Genomic DNA, 22,191 nt, shown 5'->3' on the forward strand with positions numbered 1-22,191 from the left:
GTTATGGAGTTGTGTTCCTGTCTACTGTTGTCAAGCATTGGTTGGGGAGGGTGACTACAGGAAAGCCACATATCTGGCAGAACTCAGTTTTTTATCACCCAGGAGTTGTTGTCTTACAATTAACACAACTTCACCAATCCCAACATCTGAACTCCAAACATGTCTGATTGACTATTATTATGTGTGGCCACAGTTGAAGAAGATACCACTTACAACATCAAGGACAAACTGATTGTCATAATAAAACTGCTGTTTGGATGTCTTTGAAAGAACATTGAAGGCTGCATAGATTTAGGTTTCACCTGAAAGCTCAAGGTGGCTTCTTCAAATAATGCACCAAAACATCCTTTAAGGGATACATGTTACATTTTGAGAATTGCCAAGATATGACACATTTTTTTTTCTTTTCTAAAAAGCATAAAATTTTTTTGTATATATCAATAATTGTTCATAAAGTCTAAATGTTACCTGATTCTCGCTCGTCATAACTGTTAAGTCCTCTTGTAAATGTTTATTCTCACGTAAAGCCATCTCTTTTGCACGACTTGCTTCACTCAGATCTTCTGTAGCTGAATCTAGTTGACGTTTAACACTTTTAATTTCTCGTTCTTTCAGCGTAAGGTTGCTGTTAACATGGCTAAAAGAAAAATTTATATATCATCATCATCATCATCATCATCATCAAATGAAAGTAAAGACATCATTCTCATTCATTTCTATGACATTCATTAAAAAAAAGATTATTTACAAGATGAAATATATGTTTGTCAAATATAAATGAAATAGCTCTTTGTAAAAGATTATCTTAAGATGTAGGGAATGTGAGTTAATTATTACTACTTAAAAATACAATATTAATATTGTTACTGTTTAATAACAATTTTAAAAAGAATAAGGGAATGATAATAAAATTATAGTTTACATATTTTATAGTGTACATATTATTATATAATATTGTACATGTTATTTTACCATAAAATACATTATATTATATACATCATCTCTATATAAATAAAATGAACTCATTTTTTCCCGTCGGATTTTGACCTTAATAGGATTAAAAATCAAGATATTTCATGCAAATATAATATGCACAAACGGCAGAACAATATCTGAGGTGTGTTATAGGCTTATTATTTCTCAAATTCCTCGATAATCTTAGATTTCTATACTTTTTCTGCTGAGAAGTCACGGCCAAAATCGGTTAAGATCAATGGAAGTGGTAAAATATTTTCTCTCTAATAAATTCCTCCTCCCCCTGCCACCACTTAACACCGTTTGGGGATCGTTCACAAGGAACAGTTGAGAAGAGAACACCGGTTTGGCTTCGTAGTTCTTTCATGTGAAGTTATTTAAAATCACTAAACTAAGCTGCAGTGCTCTGTGGCGTAGTGGTTAGCGTGCTGGACAATTCACATTATATTTTCACGTTCGCGCCGACCTACCGTAGTCGTTTTTTTTTGTTTGTTTTTTTTCCTAAACAACTGGAATGGACTTTTCTTGGTGGCCGAACTGTTAACATTGCAGATGTTTTTTTTTTGTTTTTTTTTCACACTTTATTTTCCTACTTTTACTCATGACTCCGGGTTTGATCCTTCCTACTTACCTACCATAACATTTTTTAAAACTCCCCCCCCCCGTCCTGGAAACAAACACTCGGGTAACGCCGGGTATCCCCGCTAGTCTATATAATATTCTGCTAGTTCCTTCCTTAGTTTGCATGTTATTCTAGTAAAAGGCAAATACAATTTTTGAAGGTCAAAACAATTAAAAAAAAAGGCCAAATTCACAAAGTTTGGCTTTCAAAAGGCTAATCTGGCAACTCTGAACAAGAATATGAGAGTGACCTCTCTTTGATGTAGCCTAGATTTTATTTTTGTAATGGCGTGAGAAAGGAACTTGTAGTAATTTCAACATGCAATGGTTCTTCACCAAAGAAAGAAGTCAGCAAAACATTATGTAAGAAAAAGTAAACATTTGAAAGAAACAGGGTAAAAAAAAAAAAATACTGTCTACAAAGAGGTGCTAGACTGAAGGAGTTAATTAAAGATTTTCTCTTACAATGTGATTTTATAATCTGTATTGGACTATGTAGCACAATATTACCACCTGAATATTTATTTGTATTTATTAATGTATCTCACTTGGGTCATTTTTATATTTAAAATACAATCAACATTATTTTTACAGTAATGTTAATAAATTCATATTTGCTGTGTTTTTCTGTGCAAAAAACTAATTTATTGCGCTATCCAGAAAAATATTAGCTGTATCAAAACATATTTGTTGAATAAATATATTTATCATTGCGTGGAATTGACACAAGCCCAGCTAGTTATATTTTAGGGTTTGTAATGCTTTTAAGGCACACCCTAATAAAATAAATAATTCGATACAAGCTTCTGAAATGACAAACACAACTTCATAAAAGGTCACAGAAAAGGTTTATTGAGGAGAATGTGGTATTTTCCTTGTAGAAAGCTGGACTCTGACACCTGGTATTATCGCGGTAGTTATTCCAGTGGAATCGTTGATACCATAGAGATAACACTGAGGTGGAGAGAGAGAGAGAAGAAAAGGAGGTCCGTTCTGTTTGGTGTCTCTCTGTGTAAAAATGAGTTCTTCTTCTTCAAACCGGACGCTGGCCAATTTCCTTTGGGGATAGGAAGTATCAATGCGCCGTACCCCTGACTGGTCAAGATGTGGCCGAATAGCACAGGGGAGAGGCATTGATTTAAGGAAGAAAAAAGTCCCATTTGTTTCTGCTACAATATATATATATATATATATATATATATATATATATATATATGAATGATAATATACAAGTTATTATAAAACAATAGACAAATTATTGCATAATTGCATAATATTATATGTATTATTAGCTAAAGTTATAATCAAAGATACTAGCACCTTGATAATAAAAAATAAAAATATAAACATAAAAACAATTATTTTTATTTTTCATGATGATAATATATTTCAATAATTTCAAACATCTCATTATTTTCATTCACTATCCTCCTTTTCCCCTCTTTATGTCTACAAGAAACATCCACAAATATCATGTGACAAACCTTCTTTTAGGGTAATTTTTGTACCTTTCTTTACTTTTGTCAGCTTTACCTATCTTTTGTCCAGAGAACCAGATTATTATTAAAAAAAATCTCTCTCATTATCTTCATTCAATTTTTGTCTCTTTCTATACACCTTAACCCACCCCTCATATCTCATCATGTTGGCTATTTTCAGCAAACTTGTAATTGTTTCAAATTTCAGTTACCCTACTGAACAGCCTATCCAATATCTTCCACTGCACAAATCCCTTCACCTTAATATTGCCAACAAATTCAGACTGTTTGATAGTCTGGTTCTCTTCCTAATAAGCTGCACATCATCAAAGCATCTTTTATTCGGCTAAGAATCAAGTTCTTGCAGAATTTTTTGATTTCAAGTGATGTATTTTCAAATAAGTTTTTGTTTACCTTTACTTCAGCATTTTTCACTCTATCTAATCATTTAAATTACAATAATTTTAAAATAATTGTCTTGTTTTCAGATGGGGAAAAAAAGCAAATTCACATAATTTTCTTATTTCAATTCAAGCTAGGCTGAAAAGGTGCTGAAACAGCTCACATCAACAAAGCGTTTGGCCTAGGAACCACTTCTGAACACATAACAAAATGGTGGTTTAAGAAATTTCGTGGTGGTGACGACAGTCTTGAAGATGATGAGTGTAATGGTTGGCCATCGGATGTTGACAACAATCAATTAAGAGCTTTAGTTGAAGTTAATCCCCGTACAACTGTTTGAGAATTTGCTTCTGAACTAGTATATTTATGGCGATTTCCAACCACTTGAGAGATTGGAAAGACAAAAAAACATGAACTGAACGACAACCAAAAGAAATGCTATTATAAAGTGTCATCTTCCCTTCTTTTACGGAACAAGAATGACCTATTTTTCGACCAGGTTGCGACTTGCGATGAAAAGTGGATTCTTTATGACAACCGGCGACACTCAGCTCAGTGGTTAGATGCCGATGAAGCTCTATAATATTTCCCGAAGCCAGAGTTGCATCAAATGAAGGTCATGCTGACTCTTTCGTGGTCTCATCTATTACAGTTTTTGAATGCAGACGAAACCATTAGTGGTGAAGTATTGTCAACAAATGGATGAAATGCATCAGAAACTTCAACAACAACACCCAGCATTAGTTAACAGAAAAGGCCCAATTCTTCTCCACGACAATGCCCAACTGCATATTACTAAACCGACCCTGCAAAATTTGAACGAATCAAGCTATGAATGTTTGCCTTATTCAGAACTCTCACCTACCAACTACCAGTTTTTCAAGCATCTCAGTAATTTTCTGTGTGAGAAATGCTTTCAAAACCTAAGCAATATCAAAAACGATTTCAGCGATTTCATCGCCACCAGAATGCAAGATTTTTATGTTACTAGCATAAATATTGCATTGGCAAAAGTGTGTTCATTCTGATGGCGCTTATTTCGATCAATAAATTTTTGTTTGAGCCAAGATATGTTAATCTTAATTTAAACGTTAAAAAATGCAAGAACTTTCTTGTCAACCTGATATTTTCAGGGTCAGCATTTCTTACCAATGACTGTATCATCAATTATTTCTCCAAATTCATTGTCTGTCATCAATAAAATTTAATTAATGGATCATTTTTTTTAATTTTCTTCTGATATTGCGTCTCTCTTACAAAATTATTAATATAGTTATAATCAAATAATTTTTAAGAACTACATGAAAATAAGATTAATTGCTTTTTTTGTCTTAGAAATATCAAGTAATTCCTCTAAATTGAAATGGTTAGAGTTTAAACTTTATCTTTGTTCTGTGATTTGTAAGTAAAATCATTGAAAGACTAAAACAAAAAATACGTACTCTAACTGTGCTTCCAATTGGCTTACTTGGGCTTTTAAATCACTAAAAATCCGTTCCTAAAAAGGAAAAATAAAATTGAAAAAAAAAAATCATTTGCTATTTAAAATACAGATTCAATAAAATATTGAGGTGCCCAAAATGTTAGTTCACATATTTCATATGTAAAATAAACACATAAATAGCATAGCGATTTAATTAATAAAACAATATCTGATTACCCATCACCTACACTACTCGTGAAACCAAAAATATCACCATTTAGAAAATCAAAGATTGTGTTCAGAGACTTCAACATCCATAGCACCAACAAAATATACTAAAAATAATGCCAATCAGCTACAGGAAAGCATGGGCTGAAAACAATCCACCTGGTCTGATTCATAATGTCAAACAATCAAAGTCCTTCAACTATGCTCCCCCATGATAGCATGTTATGTTAATAGCTAATCTTCTCCAATTCTTCACAGTCCCAATTACCCCAGCATTATATATATTCAAGGCAGGATCCATTGATTTGACATCAAGTGCAATTCTTGATCATCTTCTGAATTTCCTTCTGTTTTATAAGTGAATCAATTTTCTGCACCAAATATAATGTTCTATCCACTCTCATATGGTGCATGCCATGAAACTCTTCTAATTCACTAATTCTTAGACAGCATGTGAGGATCTCTTCTTTCACTGTTTTTTTATCTGAGTTGGTGCACATGCTTTGTTTCTCTCTGCCATTATTCACAGTTCAAATTCTGATATTAACTCTGCAAGTACACCTAATCTTCACTTTATAATCATTACTTCAGTACCTTTTATTCATATTCTTCAGATTAGTCATAAACTCAGTTATTTATGAATCAGAGTAATCTTCCTTTTAGAACTAATGATTTTAGATTTTTCATTACACCATATTTCTAGCTTGTGTCGTAAACTCAAGATCAAAATAAATGGCAGTTAGATGTTTCTTTTGGATGAAAGCATTTTGGATAAAAGTTTACAGTGGGACTAGCTGGTCAATTGCACTTCTGTTTTTCCTGAATCTGAATAAGATATTTGTAATTAATTTGGTTTTTTATAGGTGCAACTTATAAGAGCAATAGCTCTGTAGTTTGTAGAGTCTGAATAATTGGTTTTTGGTATAAGGGACTATGATAGCCTGTTTTCAAAGTTTGGGTATTTTTCCTGTTGTCCATGTCATTACAGATGGATAGTAGATACTCTTTTGATATTTTAGGGAGGTTCTTTAGCATTCATTATTTCATCTGGGACAGTGACTGTTGTTACCAGCTTCGATAGTCCTGGAAAATATTTGTTTAGAAGTTGTTTTGTTTTCTTCTTTTTCTTTGATCTTCTGAAATTTGTGATGTTTTTAGAGGATGAATTCATTTTGAACAAGAGATTTGCTATTTCTTTTTTTATTTGTTGCTTTTTGATTATTATATATGAGCTATTTTAATGAGGGGTTTGCCAGACTTTTTCTTACCATTTACCAGTTTTGCATTTTGTTCCAGTGTTTATTTTAAATGTTTTGCTTCCAAGCTTCTTTAAATATTCAGTGGGCACTGACTCTGCAGTTCTTGAATACATTTAAATTTTCTTTCGTAGGTTGTTTTTGAAAACTTTTTGTAGTTTTTGTAATTTTATGGTATTTATACATTCTGCGTTTATTTTTTTTACAAACGAGTCACCACTTATCAAGGCCCAGAGGTCATTCGAGTATAAGGGTTAATGAGTGTACAGTAGTCAATCGGACAATATCGCAGTAATCGTTAGTAGTGGAAATTTGGTATATTGGATTACTTAAGGAGGCGGCTCATCAAGAACTTGTTTACGTTGGACTTGAAGACAACCATAATGTAGTCAGCTGGAAAGCAGGCAAACGGAAGAGAGTTCCACAGGCAAGCTTTGTTCATGGAATCTATGTTTAGATTAAGGCACAGATAAAGAATGGGGGAACTTATTGATAGTGGTTTCAGATAGACGAGTGTTTTCATGAAAGTTTGGCAAGGGGGACCATAGATTGGAACTCAGACAAGCACTTGCCATGAAAATAATGATAAAACAGAGACAGGCTTGCAACGTCTCTTCTGTGGGAAAGGTTGCAGGGAAGGTTGGCAGTATTTTGTGCGAACAGTTGGCAGAGATGGCAGAAATTTTCTGTTTCTATGTCTATCCTTGTAGCCATGTCACTAGTAAGGGTGCTGGAGGTAAACGTTTTATTTAGGCTGACGTTATCCGCCTGATAGTCAGGGACCCGAACCTTGGATTAACCACTAAGGAGGCTGTCCTATCAGCAGGTGCAAAGTACTGGGGCTGCTGTATTGCCATTTGGTGAATGGATTCTGGACCATGCAGTAGCTTCTGGTGGGGCCTCTCGATGCCATATTAGTGGGTAATTGTTACGGCTTTACCTTATCATGAGCTACAAAAAAAAAAAAAAAATTCTTCATTTCTTTTTCTCTCTTAGTTTCCCCTCTCTGTCCTGCTTTAAGTAAATCTGACGACCTAGTCCACAAATTCTAAAATTTCATCAGGACAAGTTTCAAGAAAAAATACACGATTAAACCTGGTTCTCCAACTTCCAACATAGACCCCTACTACCATGTCTCCTTCTCCAACATCAGGGTCTACGTTCTAACCTTCCAGAGGTTGAAACCCAATTACAGGAGACTAAACCAGACCTTTTATTTTTAAGCGAAATGGCATTGGACAGGCTATTTCAATAGAAGAGTTCGCAATTAAAGGATACTCTAAATTAACTTCTAAATCTGACCCCCAAGATCGTCATGGGCATGAAATATGTGCCTATATTAAAGATGGCTTTCCATGTGGTAGGGACATCTCCAGGGAAGATCCTAACTTACCCTATATGTGCTTCCGGGTTGCTTTAGCTCACACTACTGCATTTATATTTACTCTCTATCGCCCCCACAACAGCGGAGTTACTATCTTTAAAAGCATATCTGAGAAAATTGACCAAGTCCTATCTGCTTATCCTTCAGCTAACATTCACGTATGTGGAGACTTCAATGTTCACAACGTCGAATGGTTGACCCACTCAAACAAGACTGATGATGAGGGGAGGTTCTGTCATGATTTCTCCATTGCCTATGACCTCACTCAGATTGTTCATGAACCCACCCATGTGCCCGACAATGACGGCCAGTATGCGAGCCTACAAGACCTTTTTCTCACAACTTGCCCTGAACTATGTTCAGTTTCTGTTCTGTTTCCTCTTGGATCTTCCGACCACTCTGTTGTATCAATTAAGATAAAAATGAAATGTAATAAGTCCCCAGACGTACCTCTCCATCGATACACTAAGGCTGACTGGGATAGCTTCCGTACATTTATATCGGATCTACCTCTGCGTTCCATGTTTAAAAAGGATGTGTCCTCTATAATATCAGACCTGACGGAATGGTTAATTGTAGGTATAGACCATTTCATACCCTCGAAAAAGTTCCAGCAAAAACCTAACAGCCAGCCATGGTTCTCTCCAGAATGTGCTGCTGCCATTGCGCACAGAAATCACTTTTTCCAGTGCTTCCAACGTAATAGATGTATGGAAACTAAAGCCGCTTTCAGGACTGCCAGCAACCATTGTAGGAAAGTAATAAAGAATGCAAGAGGGTTGTATGCTCAGTCCGTCAAGTCCAAAGTAGCTGAGCAGCGGCATGATTCCCACCAGTTTTGGCAAATAGCAAACAGAATCCTGAACAGAAGCGTGGGCTCTATCCCAACTATCATCAATGGACCTGAGGTAATCTCGTCAGCATCAGACAAAGCCAAACTCTTTGCTAAGAACTTTGTAGCTAATTCTAGCCTTTGCGACCAAGGCCGCCAACTCCCAATATTTCCTCCTGTATCAGAAAATACTTCAGGTGATCGCTCATCCCCCTCTCAGTATAGGCCATTAAAGTCTCCTGTGCGTCATGAGTAAGTTCCTGGAATCTGTGTTAAATACAGAAGTAATCAACCATCTCAAAAAAATAACCTTCTTAGTGACACTCAATATGGTTTCCGTTCTGCTAGATCTACAGCAGATGTGCTTACAGTTATATCTCATAGGATTAGCAAATATTTCCTCCTGTATCAGAAAACACGCTATGTGATATACGTATGTCTGTACGTGATGTTGCCAAGCTAATCAAAAACCTTGATTTCAGTAAAGCAACTGGCCCTGACGGTATTCCAATTATAGTACTCAAAAAACTTCAACCTGAATTAGCGCCCATACTTACAAAACTGTTTAAACGTTGTCTTAAGGAGAATAGTTTCCCATCTCCCTGGAAAATTTCATCAGTATGCCCTGTATTTAAGAATTCAGGTGATCTCTCATCCCCCTCTCAGTATAGGCCAATAAAGTCTCCTGTGCGTCATGAGTAAGTTGCTGGAATCTGTATTAAATACAGAAGTAATCAACCATCTCAACAAAAATAACCTTCTTAGTGACACTCAATATGGTTTCTGTTCTGCTAGATCTACAGCAGATGTGCTTACAGTTATATCTCATAGGATTAGCAAATCTCTCGACGGAGGCAACCTTTCTAGGGCAATTGCTCTTGACATATCTAAGGTCTTTGATAGGGTATGGCATAAAGGTTTACTTCACAAGATCTCTAGCTATGGTATAGCTGGAAATGTCTTCTCAATTATTAAATCATTTCTTTCTGATAGGTTCATAAGAGTAGTAGTTGATGGGCAAAAATCAGAAGCTCACAGTATTAATGCTGGTGTCCCTCAGGGGTCTATCCTAGTCCCAACTCTTTTCCTGATCTACATTAATGATCTTCCAAATTACATCCTTTCATCATTTGTAGACATTTATGCTGATGACACTACCATTTATGGTAGCACATCTAAGACAGTAAACGATCAAGTTCTCTCCAATTCACTCTCCTCTGATCTTGAGCATGTAGTACAATGGGGAAAGGAGTGGCTGGTTACTTTTAATGCATCTAAAACCAAGCTTCTCTCTTTACATCATCAACATTCTGATCCACATCTGGCATCAATTGAAATGAATGGCTCTCATCTTCAGGAGGCCTCAAGTTTTGACAAGCTTCTCGGCTTGACCATTACTCCTGATCTTAAATGGAACACGTACATCAAATCTGTTGCCAAGGCCGCTGGAAAAATGGTGGGATCTTTCTATCGATCCGGTAGATATCTCACTGCTGATGCAATTCTCTATTTATATAAGAGCCAGGTACATCCAAGGATGGAATACTGTTGCCACATCTGGGTAGGAGCTGCTAGAAAGGACTTGTCCTGCCTTGATAGAGTTCAAAATAGACTTCATAGCCTCGTAGGAGATGTCCTTTTCTCTTCCCTGCAACCTCTATCTCACAGAAGAGATGTTGCGAGTTTGTCTCTGATGTATCGTTATTTTCATGGAAAGTGTTCAACTGAGCTTCAGTCTATGGTCCCCCCTCACCAAACTTTCACAAGAAACACTCGTCTAGTTGAAAACACTATCAATAATTCCCCCCACTCTTTATCTGTGCCTAAACCTATACGTAGATTCCATGAACAAAGCTTCTTTCTTAGAACTGCACGCCTGTGGAATTGTCTTCTGTTTTCCTGCTTTCTGGCTGTTTAAATATGGTTGTGTTCAAGTCTAACGTAAATAAGTTCTTGATGAGCCGTTCCATATAAGTTATCAAATTTACCGAATTTTCATTACTAATGATTACTATATTGTCCAATTTCTACTGTACACTCTTTAACCCTTATCCTTGAGTGGCCTCTTGGCCTTGATAATGTGGTGATGCCTGTGTAAAAAAAAAAATTTTAAAAAAAAGAGAGAAAAAGGCATTCCCCACTAGGCTACAAAGTCTATTTTGAACTCTGTCAAGATAGTATAAGGTCTTTCTAGCAACTCCTGCCCAGATCTATCAACAGTACCCCATCCTTGGACGTACCTGGCTCTTATGCAAGTAGAAAATTGCATTATCAGTGAGATATCTACTAAAGCAGTAGAATGATCCCACTATTTTTCCAGTGACTTTGACAATGGATTTGATGTATGTGTTCCATTTCAGGTCAGGAGTAATGGTTAAGCCCAGGAGCTTGTCAAAACATGGAGCCTCCTCAAGATGAGAGCCATTCATTTCAATTGATGCTAGATGGGGATCAGAGCATTGATGATGTAAAGACAGAAGCTTGGTTTTAGATGCATTAAAATTAACTAGCCACCTCTTTCCCCAATTAACTAGCCACCTCTTTCCCCATTGTACCATGTGTTCAAGATCAGAGGAGAGAAAATCAGAAAGAACTTTGTCATGTGTTGTCAGCATAAATGTCTATCAATGATCTTAAGATATGATTTTGGAGGTCATTGATGTAGATCAGAAAGAAAGTTGGGCCCAGGGTGGATCCCTGAGGAACTCCAGCATTAATACTGTGAGCTTCCGATTTCTGCCCATCAACCACTACTCTTATGAATCTATCAGAGAGAAATGATTTAATAATTGAGAAGACATTTCAGCTATACCACAGCTGGAGATCTTGTGAAGTAGATCTTTATGCCATAGCCAATCAAAGGCCTTTGATATGTCAAGAGTAATTGCCCTAGTAATTGTCCGTCAAGAGGTTCGCTAATCCTATGGGATATAACCATTAGTACATTTGCTGTAGACCTTGCAGAACGGGAATCATATTGCATGTCAGTAAGGAGGTTATTTTTGCTGAGGTGATTGACTACTTCTAGATTCCAGCAACTTACTTACGATGCACGGCCGACTTATTGGTCTGAAAGGGAGATGACCAATCACCTGAATTCTTAAATGCGGGGCATATAGATGAGGTTTTCCAGGGTGTTGGGAAGCAATTCTCCTTAACACAATGCTTAAACAGAACTAGTTCTGATTAAAGCTTTTTCAGCACTATCAGGGCCAGTTGCTGTACTGGAATCAAGGTTTTTGATTTGCTTGCCATGAAACCAAGGTTTGCTTTTCCTTATTAGAGGTAGTATTTTGGGTAGACTTCATTTGCTATTTTGAAGTAGTGGTTTGGTAAAAATTGTAATGGAGTCTTATTTTTTTATTCAACTGCTGAAATTTTTCCCAGTTAGCTTTCAGCGTGGTGGCTGTACCTTTCTTTGGGATATGCAGTTTTCTAGTAGCACCACCATAATTATCTTCATTTAATTTACAGTTATAATCAGGGAGTAAAGTGGAATCACACATTGTGAGGTCTATAGCATAAGTATTCCTGGATGAACTGATATATGCATTGTTTCTTGTTGTATAGGCACAACTGGTTTTCTTAATTATATAAAATCTAATTTGAAATTTCTGTTACTTATGGATAAAAAAACAATACTTTGTGATTATATCAAAATGTTAACATTTTAATATTATTAAAATCATGATTAAAAAAATATAAAATATAAAAAAATTAGAGAAACAAAATGAGTAAAAATTTATAAAAGGTACACTTCATTTTTAGTGATGGGACAATTCCACAATTTTTCCCGATTCTGATCCAATTACCAATTCTGTTCTAAATTTCAGATTCCGATTCTTTTAATATTTATAAATATTTAATTAGAGATTTGTTGTTTTTTGTAAATTTCCCAATTATTACATAAACCCCTGGGTAATTTCTGGGTTTATTTTTCTCAGATGTTTTCCTTGTAATGTATTGCAAATTGAAAGACAACAAAAGGTTTATTTTAATTTTAAACAAGGCAAAATTGTATCAGTTTGTTGTTAGTGTACAACATGCTAGTTGAAAATTTTCATAAACAGCTGAAAATAGTTGACGATTGGTGGCCAAAATGAGAAAACGATGTAAGAACAAAATATTAACAACACCCTTCCCTCCCATTGTTATGAACGAATTTCTAAATAATAAAGTTACTATTTAGAAAACCATTTTAACAAGGAGAGGGTGTTGGGTTTCGTTAACTATTATGTGCCTTCCTTCTATGAATGTTCAAATTTTATTTTAATTATGTAAATTTATTAAATTATGTAAATTTATTAAATTGATTTGCTTTGCTGTAAACAAAAACAAAAACGAGATGCAAATAATAACAACTAGCAGGACCTGTGGAAATTCACAAGAGACTCATTCATATGTAATATATTGATGTTGGTATTCATGGCATAGAGATGCTCTGATATTATTGTAACTCTTGTTAAAGCTGCAAAAGTATTTAACTAAGCTAGCAGGGATGCTCGGCGTAGCCAGGTCGTAAAGTACGCTTAAACATATTTTAATTCCTGCAAATTTTGTATATATTATTATAGAGTTATTATTCTATCGATTTTTTATATATTATAAAGTTGCAATTTCCAAAATAAAAAAAATATATCCACATGACTTTCGTGCATTAACTTGAGTTCCTTCAACTGAAACCAAAACCAAAATTTATGAAGAATTCTTGATAAAATTATTTATAAAAATGGATCACTGGAGTTCCATCAGCTATAATCGAAATCGAAACCAAAACTTATGAAGAATTCTTGGTAAAATTATTTATCAAAAAAATAGATGACTTAAGTGCCATCAGCTATAATTTAAACCAAAAGCAAAACTTATGAAGAATTCTTGGTAAAATTATTTATTATAAGAAATGGGAATCCATTACAATTAAACAACAGTCACTTGGATGTAATCACGACATACAAAATAACACACACGCTATCTAATATATAGGATTGTTAAAAGTCATAAAAACCATGCTTCTTTCCTACTACTAACCCTAATTACAGGTGGCAATACGAAAAATATAGCAATTACATGTGATTTTATGATTTTGCTGATTGGCCTTAGAATTAGTGGTAAAAATTACTTAACTGCTTAAAAAGTTATAATGTACCGAAATAGGATCAGTTTACATTATATTTATATGCACCATTGAACACCCATTCTAAATTCTAAAATAATGTTTCAATGTGCTCACACATAATCGCCTAAAAAAGTAGAATCACATATGTTTTAAGTATTTTAAATGAAAGGGTTTTTTTTTAAGTTAACAAAGTTAATGTTTGCTTTCCCAAAGTTTTGATAAACTTGTGAGATTTTTATCCATATTTTCACTTGTGCCAAAACTAAACAAAATATAAGGAAACATGAACTATTTCAAAGGATGTGGCGATCAGGCAAAACCAGCACCAGAAAAAATTCCAAGCATGTTAAATCTTTGATATTAAAGTGTGAAGTCTCTAATAGACACCATATGGCCATTTATTAAATAAGTGCGAAAAGCTTTTTAAAATCTGTGATATTAAATAGGCAAGTAAACTCTAGAATATTTACTTTGCTTACAATAAAACGTAATCAAAACAAATTAAATTAGGTTGGAGAGTCTACATTGGGAATGGGTTCTCAAATATGCTTGGAATAACAATTGTCACAGCTGCAAAAGATTTCCTTGAGTCCAAAGAGGTGCCATAAAACTTTAATTATTTCAGAAGAAGCTGATGACAGACACTCCAATGTACAGCTGGTGCCAACAAAATTTACTCCCCCCCCCCCGCTTATAGAATTTAGACCTTTTTAATAATCATATGAACTCTCTCAGATGAGGGCACATAGACCTTTTATTGAATAGATGCAAAACAATTACAAAGGCAATTTTTTTTATTATTCAATTTTCACCCCAAACAAGGCACAGTGCCACTAGTAGGGGGCTACTATCAGGGACATAAGTTGCAGGGGTATTATGAAGAGAGATGAGTAGCAAGATGTCTGTTCACATTACACTTGAACTAGGCAAGTTATCTCTTAATAAATGACCAATAAATAAAATAAATTAAATAAGTTAATCAACGTTAAATCTGTAAATGAGATTTATAACTCGTTCTGTAACCCTTCTCAGTTTTATGTTGTAAAGGAACAACTTCTAATAATAAAAAAAAAAAATCTGTGCTTGTTTCATTTTTTATTTTTAAATTTTAAAGAATCGGTTTGGAATTGGAAATTAGGCTATAATTTTAATGATTCCGATACCGATACCCCAAAAAGGTTCCGATTCTCGATTCCGATTAATCATCCCAGTACTATTCATTTTCTTATGTAATTATCATCTAAAAATATAAATATATTTTTCCTATGAAAAACATGAACATTAAAAATAATAATGATCAATTCATATTTGTACATTTATATAATTATTTTTTTAAAGGAACGTATACAAAAAACTTTTATGATTTCTTGTATTAACTAATTTTACTTGTATTCAATATTAAGTGATATTCTTGATAAAAGCTCATCTGAAGCTGGTTAAGTTTTTGATTTAGAGTTTGGAAGGTGAATACAGAATTTCTGCCATTTAAATGAATTAGAGATTACATATAAAGATATACAGATATAGGTATGCAAGTCATGTGAATTATTCTAATAGATGACACTCACCTTGTTCCTAATCTCTTCATTCAATGCTGCCAATTGTTCTGTTTTATCATCGATTGTCATTTGTAGAGAGTCTTTTTCCCGATCCATTGCTGTGATAGTTGATCGCAACTGGTGGACTTCATTAGAATTTTGATTGGAAATCTTTTGCACTTCTTGTACCTTCTCTTCCAGATGAGAAGTTTTTTGGTTGGCACTCAAAATATCTTCTTCACGAGCATTTAGTCTGCGCTGCATTTCAGTCATTGATCTTTCTGCCTCTTCAGCAAGAAGCCTACAAATTTGTGTTGAATACATTTTTATGAATAAAAAAGCTCAACTTTATTTCATGTTCACATCAAAAAGTGACTGCTCTATATTATCATCTAACTAGCTAAAGCATTTACATAGTGTGTGTTAATTATAAGTTATTTCCCTTTATTGAAACTATTCACTAATGTTACTTCAGAAAAAATAAGACTTCACCTTCTTCAAATGCCGGTCAGTTCAAACGTGTAAAACACTGTTGACAAAAGTATGAAGTGAACATGTTTTGTGCCTCACTTCAACTATGTCTCAATGATTTAAATGTTAGAAAATAGAATCTTGAAAAATGGCATTCATTTCTTTAGAATTAACCATTTAACCATTTTTTTTGCTTATAACATTAAAATTGTAAAAGAAAACATAAACCCTTTGATACAAGTCAAATGCATAGATAACCATTTTATTCTGACATCTGTATTAATTTGACTGAGTTCGCTTGAGATAAAGAAGAAAAGAGTTCCATATGAACATTTGTAAAAAAAAAAAATGTAGAAATGAGGACAAAAAAGTCTCATTCCAATATTTAAGCAGTTTTGATTATCTTCGTTAGCAGGTTTGTATAGAGAAAAGGTTAGTCAGGAGTTCCTGTGTAAAGATGTAGATTAAAAATTAGACCGGCCTGTTGAAAGAGAAAAGTATTCATGTGTGTGTTGAAGTTATGGTCTGTAGCAATGATAGATTATTTGTTTTCTTGAAGTTAGTAGTACAAGCATGCATTAAAAAAGATTGGTGACAGTTCAGTAGGATGAGAACAAGAGTTTGTGTGTACCGCATTGAAGTCCGTGTGTAGAGATTGGTGGTTTGTTTGTATTCATGTCTTAATCAAACCCCAGACCTGAAGACCAGGGTGGGTTGTGTTGAGTCCCAAGAGAGAAGTTAGAAACAGGTCCATGCCACGTAGAGTTGTTGTCAGTCCAAGATCCAGGAAGAAAGAAAGAAAGAGAGTGTGTTGTTGGTTTAACTGTTTATAAACTCGGTCACATGACTGAGAGTTGGAAGTATATTCAAAAGCTTGAACCGCAAGAATTTGCCCCTTCTGATGTTCCTTACAATCCTGTCTGCTACTCTTCTCTGAAACATTGTAAAGAGAGTGCCTAAAAAACCCTGGATAATAAACTGTTGTCCTAGCTTTAATTATTGTTTGTATTTTTTACTTTTCAGCATTAGATCATCATCAAAGGTTTTTCATGACAAATCCAATAGTTTATGCAAGATGGGACTAGGTCAGATTTGATGATCATATAATCTTGAGAACTGAAAATCAATAAACACCTCATTTTTCAGATTTCAATTTGTTGGGGGTTTTTTCCCTATAAATTCTAAGGTTCATGCATTCAAGATCGACGTAAACAATTTACAGAAGTTAATAAATATAATTATTGATTCTCGACCCCCACCTGCACAGAAACAGTGCTTGTATTATTTAAAGACAATATGTGAAAATCATAGTCTTACATTTTTACTATTGTATTAAATTTAACCAAAACATGGTAGCCATTCTTTTTTTTTTTTTTTTTTGTTAAATAAAATTCTCATATATATTTATTTAAATGCTCTATATCAAAATGCGGTTTTAAAATAAAAATGTGTGGATAAGAATCCAAATCAGAGTTATTTTTAAACATTCTGTGTATGCTCTTTCTTCTAGGTTATCCAAACAAAGTGTGAAAATGTAACAGTAAAAAAGCACAAGGAGAAAACAAAACAGACCAACTAATGTATAAAGTCACAAATCATCCATGAACTTGTAATGTAAAACATTATCATAATGTTTTACATTACAAGTTAATAAATGATTTACAAGTTCATTATTTGATCCTTTTTTTTCTTCAATCATAGATAATTGTTTCCTTTGGCTGCTACTATCAGTATTGTATTACATAGAAATCATATCAACAATTTGAATATGAAACGGTAATAAATTATCTGTGACCCAGTATATAGTAAATAATGTAATAAATGAGATTGTGTACTGAATGAAATAATACAATGGAATGAGAATGGCAGATAAGAAAAGCTAGTATAAATGAAGAATAATACACTTTTAAATTAAAGTAATTAAAAAAATCAAAAACCCAATAAATTTAGGCATTTTACCTCATCTGAGTGGATGTCATTCTCTGTTTAGAAGCATCTTCTCGGGCTTCTTGAACCTGCAATGCTTGCGTCTTTATCCGTTCTTCCAAATTGTTGATATCATCTTTTAGGTTTTTTACTCTCATCTGCAATTCATTTCTTTCTACAGTGGCCTGGAGAAAAATAAAAGAACAAAGACAGTGCACATCAAATAAAGTGCAAGTAAATATCATCTCAGTAATTCAAAAAGGAGATTACAGGTGAAAATCTCTTTATTATAATTGTATTGGTTCATTATTTCTTCATTTATCCAATGGTTACTGATGCTGTAATCCTAAAAAGAAAACTGACAGAACTCTTCACAACAACTTTTAATTTTGATGTTTATTGTCAGCTGTCTGTTTTCCTCAATTCGTCTCTCTTAAAACAGCTATCCCTCTTATATCCAAATTGATACCACATATAAAAAAATCATCTACAATTTTTTTCTTTTCCCCAAAGCCAAACAGATGTGTTGCTGTTTGTGTGAGTAGTTTCTTCTGCTACACTCTCCTAATATCATAGGGAGACAATCTTTGCCTTCAATGGGTACTTCTACATGAGATCTTTCTCAGATCCATTTTTCTTATTAATATCTGGTATTGTTATCTGCCAATTCTACTATTGTCTCTTCTGGTTCTGTAGGCAAAGTTTCTGCTCTTATTCAAAGAGGCAATAGAGACTCGGGGTCATCCTCAAATGCTACACTAAGTAGTGGAAGATGCACAACAAGGATGGCATAGGACACCATCAACTAACATAGTATGAGGACTTATTATTTTATCCATTTTCTCACCACCAAATTTGGTAGTGCATTGAACATTCGGGTGTTTTACACAGACGTGGTCTCCCACTTTATACAAGGTGTTGACAACTCTAACTGGTGAAGATTTTTTTCTTTTTTACAAAACAATCACCACTTATCAATGCATTCTATTGTGTCAACAGACACCATATTGTGAAACATGTTGGGTCATAATTAATGTCAAGAGATATTCGGCATCATAATGCCTTAAATGCCTATCCAACACCAGTTGCTCTCCATCTTGAGATTTCCTATTTACCAGCGGCTGGTGTCAGAGCTACTGACACTCTTTGCATGATCATATGGCTGCTTTGTCTGAACATCATAGTTGCAGGATACACTTTTTGGACAAATTCTAGGATGTCCACTTTTTTATTTATTTCACAGATCTGATCACGTGTCAATTGATCTGTTAAAACTGCCTATGTCAGTTTGGAGAAAATTCTCACTATATCACTCCATCTCTTGGTACTTAAATAAATTTATCAGCCAGATTCTGATCCGAGAGAATCAGACTAATGTTGACCTGCAAACTTTATTCATCAACTAAATGTTTTACTATCATCAGTCTTCTCTGTACGAACATTTCACTTAAAGCTTTAGTCCTAACTCATGCCTTTCTAGTTAAAGCGTCAGTCAATCAGTGGTAAATGCAGAATAAGTCAATATGAAGATGCATGATCTTGGTCTGCCACTACAGTGGAAGATTAAGGCTTTTTAGCATGGCATCAAGTTCTGCCAAATTGATATGCTGAACGTCATTTGTCGGACAAGGTCAGCATGCATTTTTTAAAACAGTACCATTCAAACATTACACCTGTTGCCAGAGAACTCATGTCAACCCATGAATTCAATTTCTGTCCAAATACATGGCAAAGGCACAGAACCAAAAAATAATTCAATTTTTTTATGAAAAAACAAATTTTTAAGAAACCCAAAAGGATGAAATGTTCTTAAGTCCTAGCAGGCAATCACTGAAAGATAGTGTCTTAATCAAAACACTGGTCTCCATCACCTCACTGTCATATTAATGTCAAGAAGGATGTCTGACCTATAAAAATCTTGCCTTAATTAAAAAAAACATCTTCTAAAGAAAATTGTCTACATTTCAGACTATATAGTTTAAATGTAAAACGTCCATAAATGTATAGACTCACCATTTTCAGTTGACTATCAAGATCTTCTACCTTTTGTTCAAAATGGGCACGTTCAGAAAGGGACGTTTCTGTGGAAAGCTGGAAGGAACATTCAATTTATATTCATTAAATTGAATTTAGTTTTGATATATAACAAGGATCAAAATAAAATCTCTTTCACGCACATATTACTATTTTATAAACTTATAAGATAATTATATATATTGTTGTTGACCGCTATCAGTCTAGAAAACTATGGGGTTGCACCTGTAGAGGTGATTGAACACGGTCTTCTGTGGCTAAATAAGCCTATCTTCGATCTATATTGTCAGTTGCAGACATCGCATTGTGTTGGTAGTCTGTTGAATTTTGTTGACTGGGCTTCCTGAATAGTCATATATAAATATTTAGTTATATATAAATATATAATTCCAGGTTAATATTTTCCAGCAATCAATGAAGTTTTAACAGAGTTAATACAAGAGTGCTCAATACCAAAGTGGGCAAGATATACTTTTTATAAATATAAGCATTTATATGTTGAGCATGTTTCGGTCAGTCAATTATAAGTAACTAGAGGACTCTTCAGGTGATATTACTTATACAAAAGTGAAGTCTGTAATAAAAATTACACAGGAGTTTCTAGCACAGAATAATCAGCAGGTCAAATCACATGATACTCAGAATAAAGCCAGCTAAATAGAGAGGAAAAAAAACGAAGGGAAAAAAAGAAAGAAAGAAAAAAGCAAAAAAGTAATAATAATAATAATAATATCAATGATAATAAAGAATAAATAACAAAAAAATAATGTATAAATATAAAAGCGAAAATGTATGTATGTATGTGTGTTCGCTTTTTCTGTCTGTCTACAAAAGGCTTCTTTTAGAGAAGCAGTCGGTCGGTTCACAACTTTTTAAAACTTTTTATATCACATATAAATCGTAACATCTCAGAGTTAACAACGAAGCTCGCCTGTCTATTTAATTTGCTCGATTTCGGGAAGATAAATATTCAACATTTGTCGCTCGACACATGTGGGTTAGTCTTTTTCCTATAACATCTTGGGGGAAAAAAAAAGAAAAAAAAAGCGTTCAGAAGTAAATACTATCCTGCAGTCAAACTTGACCTCATTAACTCATTAAAACGGGCACCTGCTAAATCCAAGTAATTAAATAAATTCAAACATGTTTCCGTTAGCATGTCGCAGTGGGGCAATGGTTAACGTCACACGTTTTTTTTTTCACACTTTAATTTACAACTTTGTCTCAAGGGTTCGGGTTCGATCCTCATACTTATTTTTTGTTTTTTAACCCCCCACCCCCACCCCACCCTCGGAGTTTCCACACACACCTCCAAACACAACAACTAGTGCTAGTAATCTATATATATAAAAGCGAAAATGTGTGTATGTTTGTATGTGCGTTTGTATGTCTCGGAAAAACTTTCGACACGGGTCACAGATTTTCACGAGATTGGTATAATTTTAAAGTTCCAACCTTCACCCGACAAATATCGAAAAATTGGCCAAAAACATTAATTTCTTCACCCTAAAATAATCAGTTTTCTACAGGGAGGGGTCAACAAAAACCGTCCTCTCATGACAAGTTCGCTTCTACGCATGCGCAAATGACGTTGGAACATGATTTAGTTTAAATTTTAAAAAAAAACAATCCAATTTCGTCAACGTCGTCTTAGCTCAGTTGCTTAGAGTGCGGCCTCATTATCTAAAGGTTTTGGATTCGAATCGTGGTGTGAGGTGTCTTTTTTTTTTCGATTTTTTTAAATTTTAATATTGAAACAGGGTTATTTAAGCCAGTGTTTTTTTTTTTTGGTTTTTATTTTTCTCATTTTTTAAAGTAGTTTTGACGTTCGTTTTTCTGTTTTCCTTTTCCATCACATTTGCGTTTTCTTTTTCTGTTTTTGCCATTTTTACATTTAACATCGTTCGTTTGCCTTACGTTAGTTTTTTTTCGATTTTTTAAAGTTTTAACATTTATTTTTTTTTAAATATTTACTTCGCTTATTCTTATGTTTTGATTAACCCCCCCCCCGCACACACACACCTCTAAACACCCGGGCAACACCGGGTACTCCCCGCTAGTAAATAATAAAAAATATAATAAAAATAATGCTCATAACAGTAATAAATATTCAAATCATAAAATTAAATACGGCATCACTGGAAGAATACATAATATAATTAGATCCTTCTTGGATAAGAGAAAAATCCAGGTTGTCGTTGACAGTCGTACATCTAAACAATATGATATAAATGCAGGAGTGCCTCATGGGTCTATCCTTGGACCTCTGCTATTCTTAATATTCATAACCTCCCTGACAAAGTTGTCTGTGAGATGGGTATATATGCTGACGACACCACACTCTATAACAAACACGACAGGAAAACAAATGAACACATATCTAAAGAAATGGTAGAAACACTAGAGGATGACCTCCAATCCGTAGTGGAATGGGCACAAAAATGGATGTTCACCTTCAATGCTGCCAAGACTAAACTTGTTTCCTTCAATAATTACAAGAACCCTTC

The 22,191-nt window shown here is 34.1% G+C and overlaps 1 protein-coding gene across 6 annotated transcripts in view; it reads right to left on the reverse strand.

Moving 5' to 3' along the window:
• The window catches only part of LOC145259152 (centrosomal protein of 135 kDa-like), a 493,729-nt gene that overhangs the window by 60,618 nt on the left and 410,920 nt on the right, over nt 1–22,191 (reverse strand). For all 6 annotated transcript variants that reach the window (XM_080116863.1, XM_080116866.1, XM_080116865.1 and 3 more), the window contains 5 exons: nt 19,664–19,741; nt 17,684–17,835; nt 15,284–15,554; nt 4,919–4,974; nt 469–637 (listed from right to left, as the gene is read on the reverse strand). In XM_080116863.1, the coding sequence (XP_079972989.1) occupies nt 469–637; nt 4,919–4,974; nt 15,284–15,554; nt 17,684–17,835; nt 19,664–19,741 (726 nt within the window). The remainder of the gene's footprint in view (nt 1–468; nt 638–4,918; nt 4,975–15,283; nt 15,555–17,683; nt 17,836–19,663; nt 19,742–22,191) is intronic.

This window comes from Euprymna scolopes, chromosome 34 (genome assembly GCF_053919585.1).
Source record: "Euprymna scolopes isolate OS-2025 chromosome 34, ASM5391958v1, whole genome shotgun sequence".
In the NCBI taxonomy this organism is placed as follows: Eukaryota; Metazoa; Mollusca; class Cephalopoda; order Sepiida; family Sepiolidae; genus Euprymna; species Euprymna scolopes.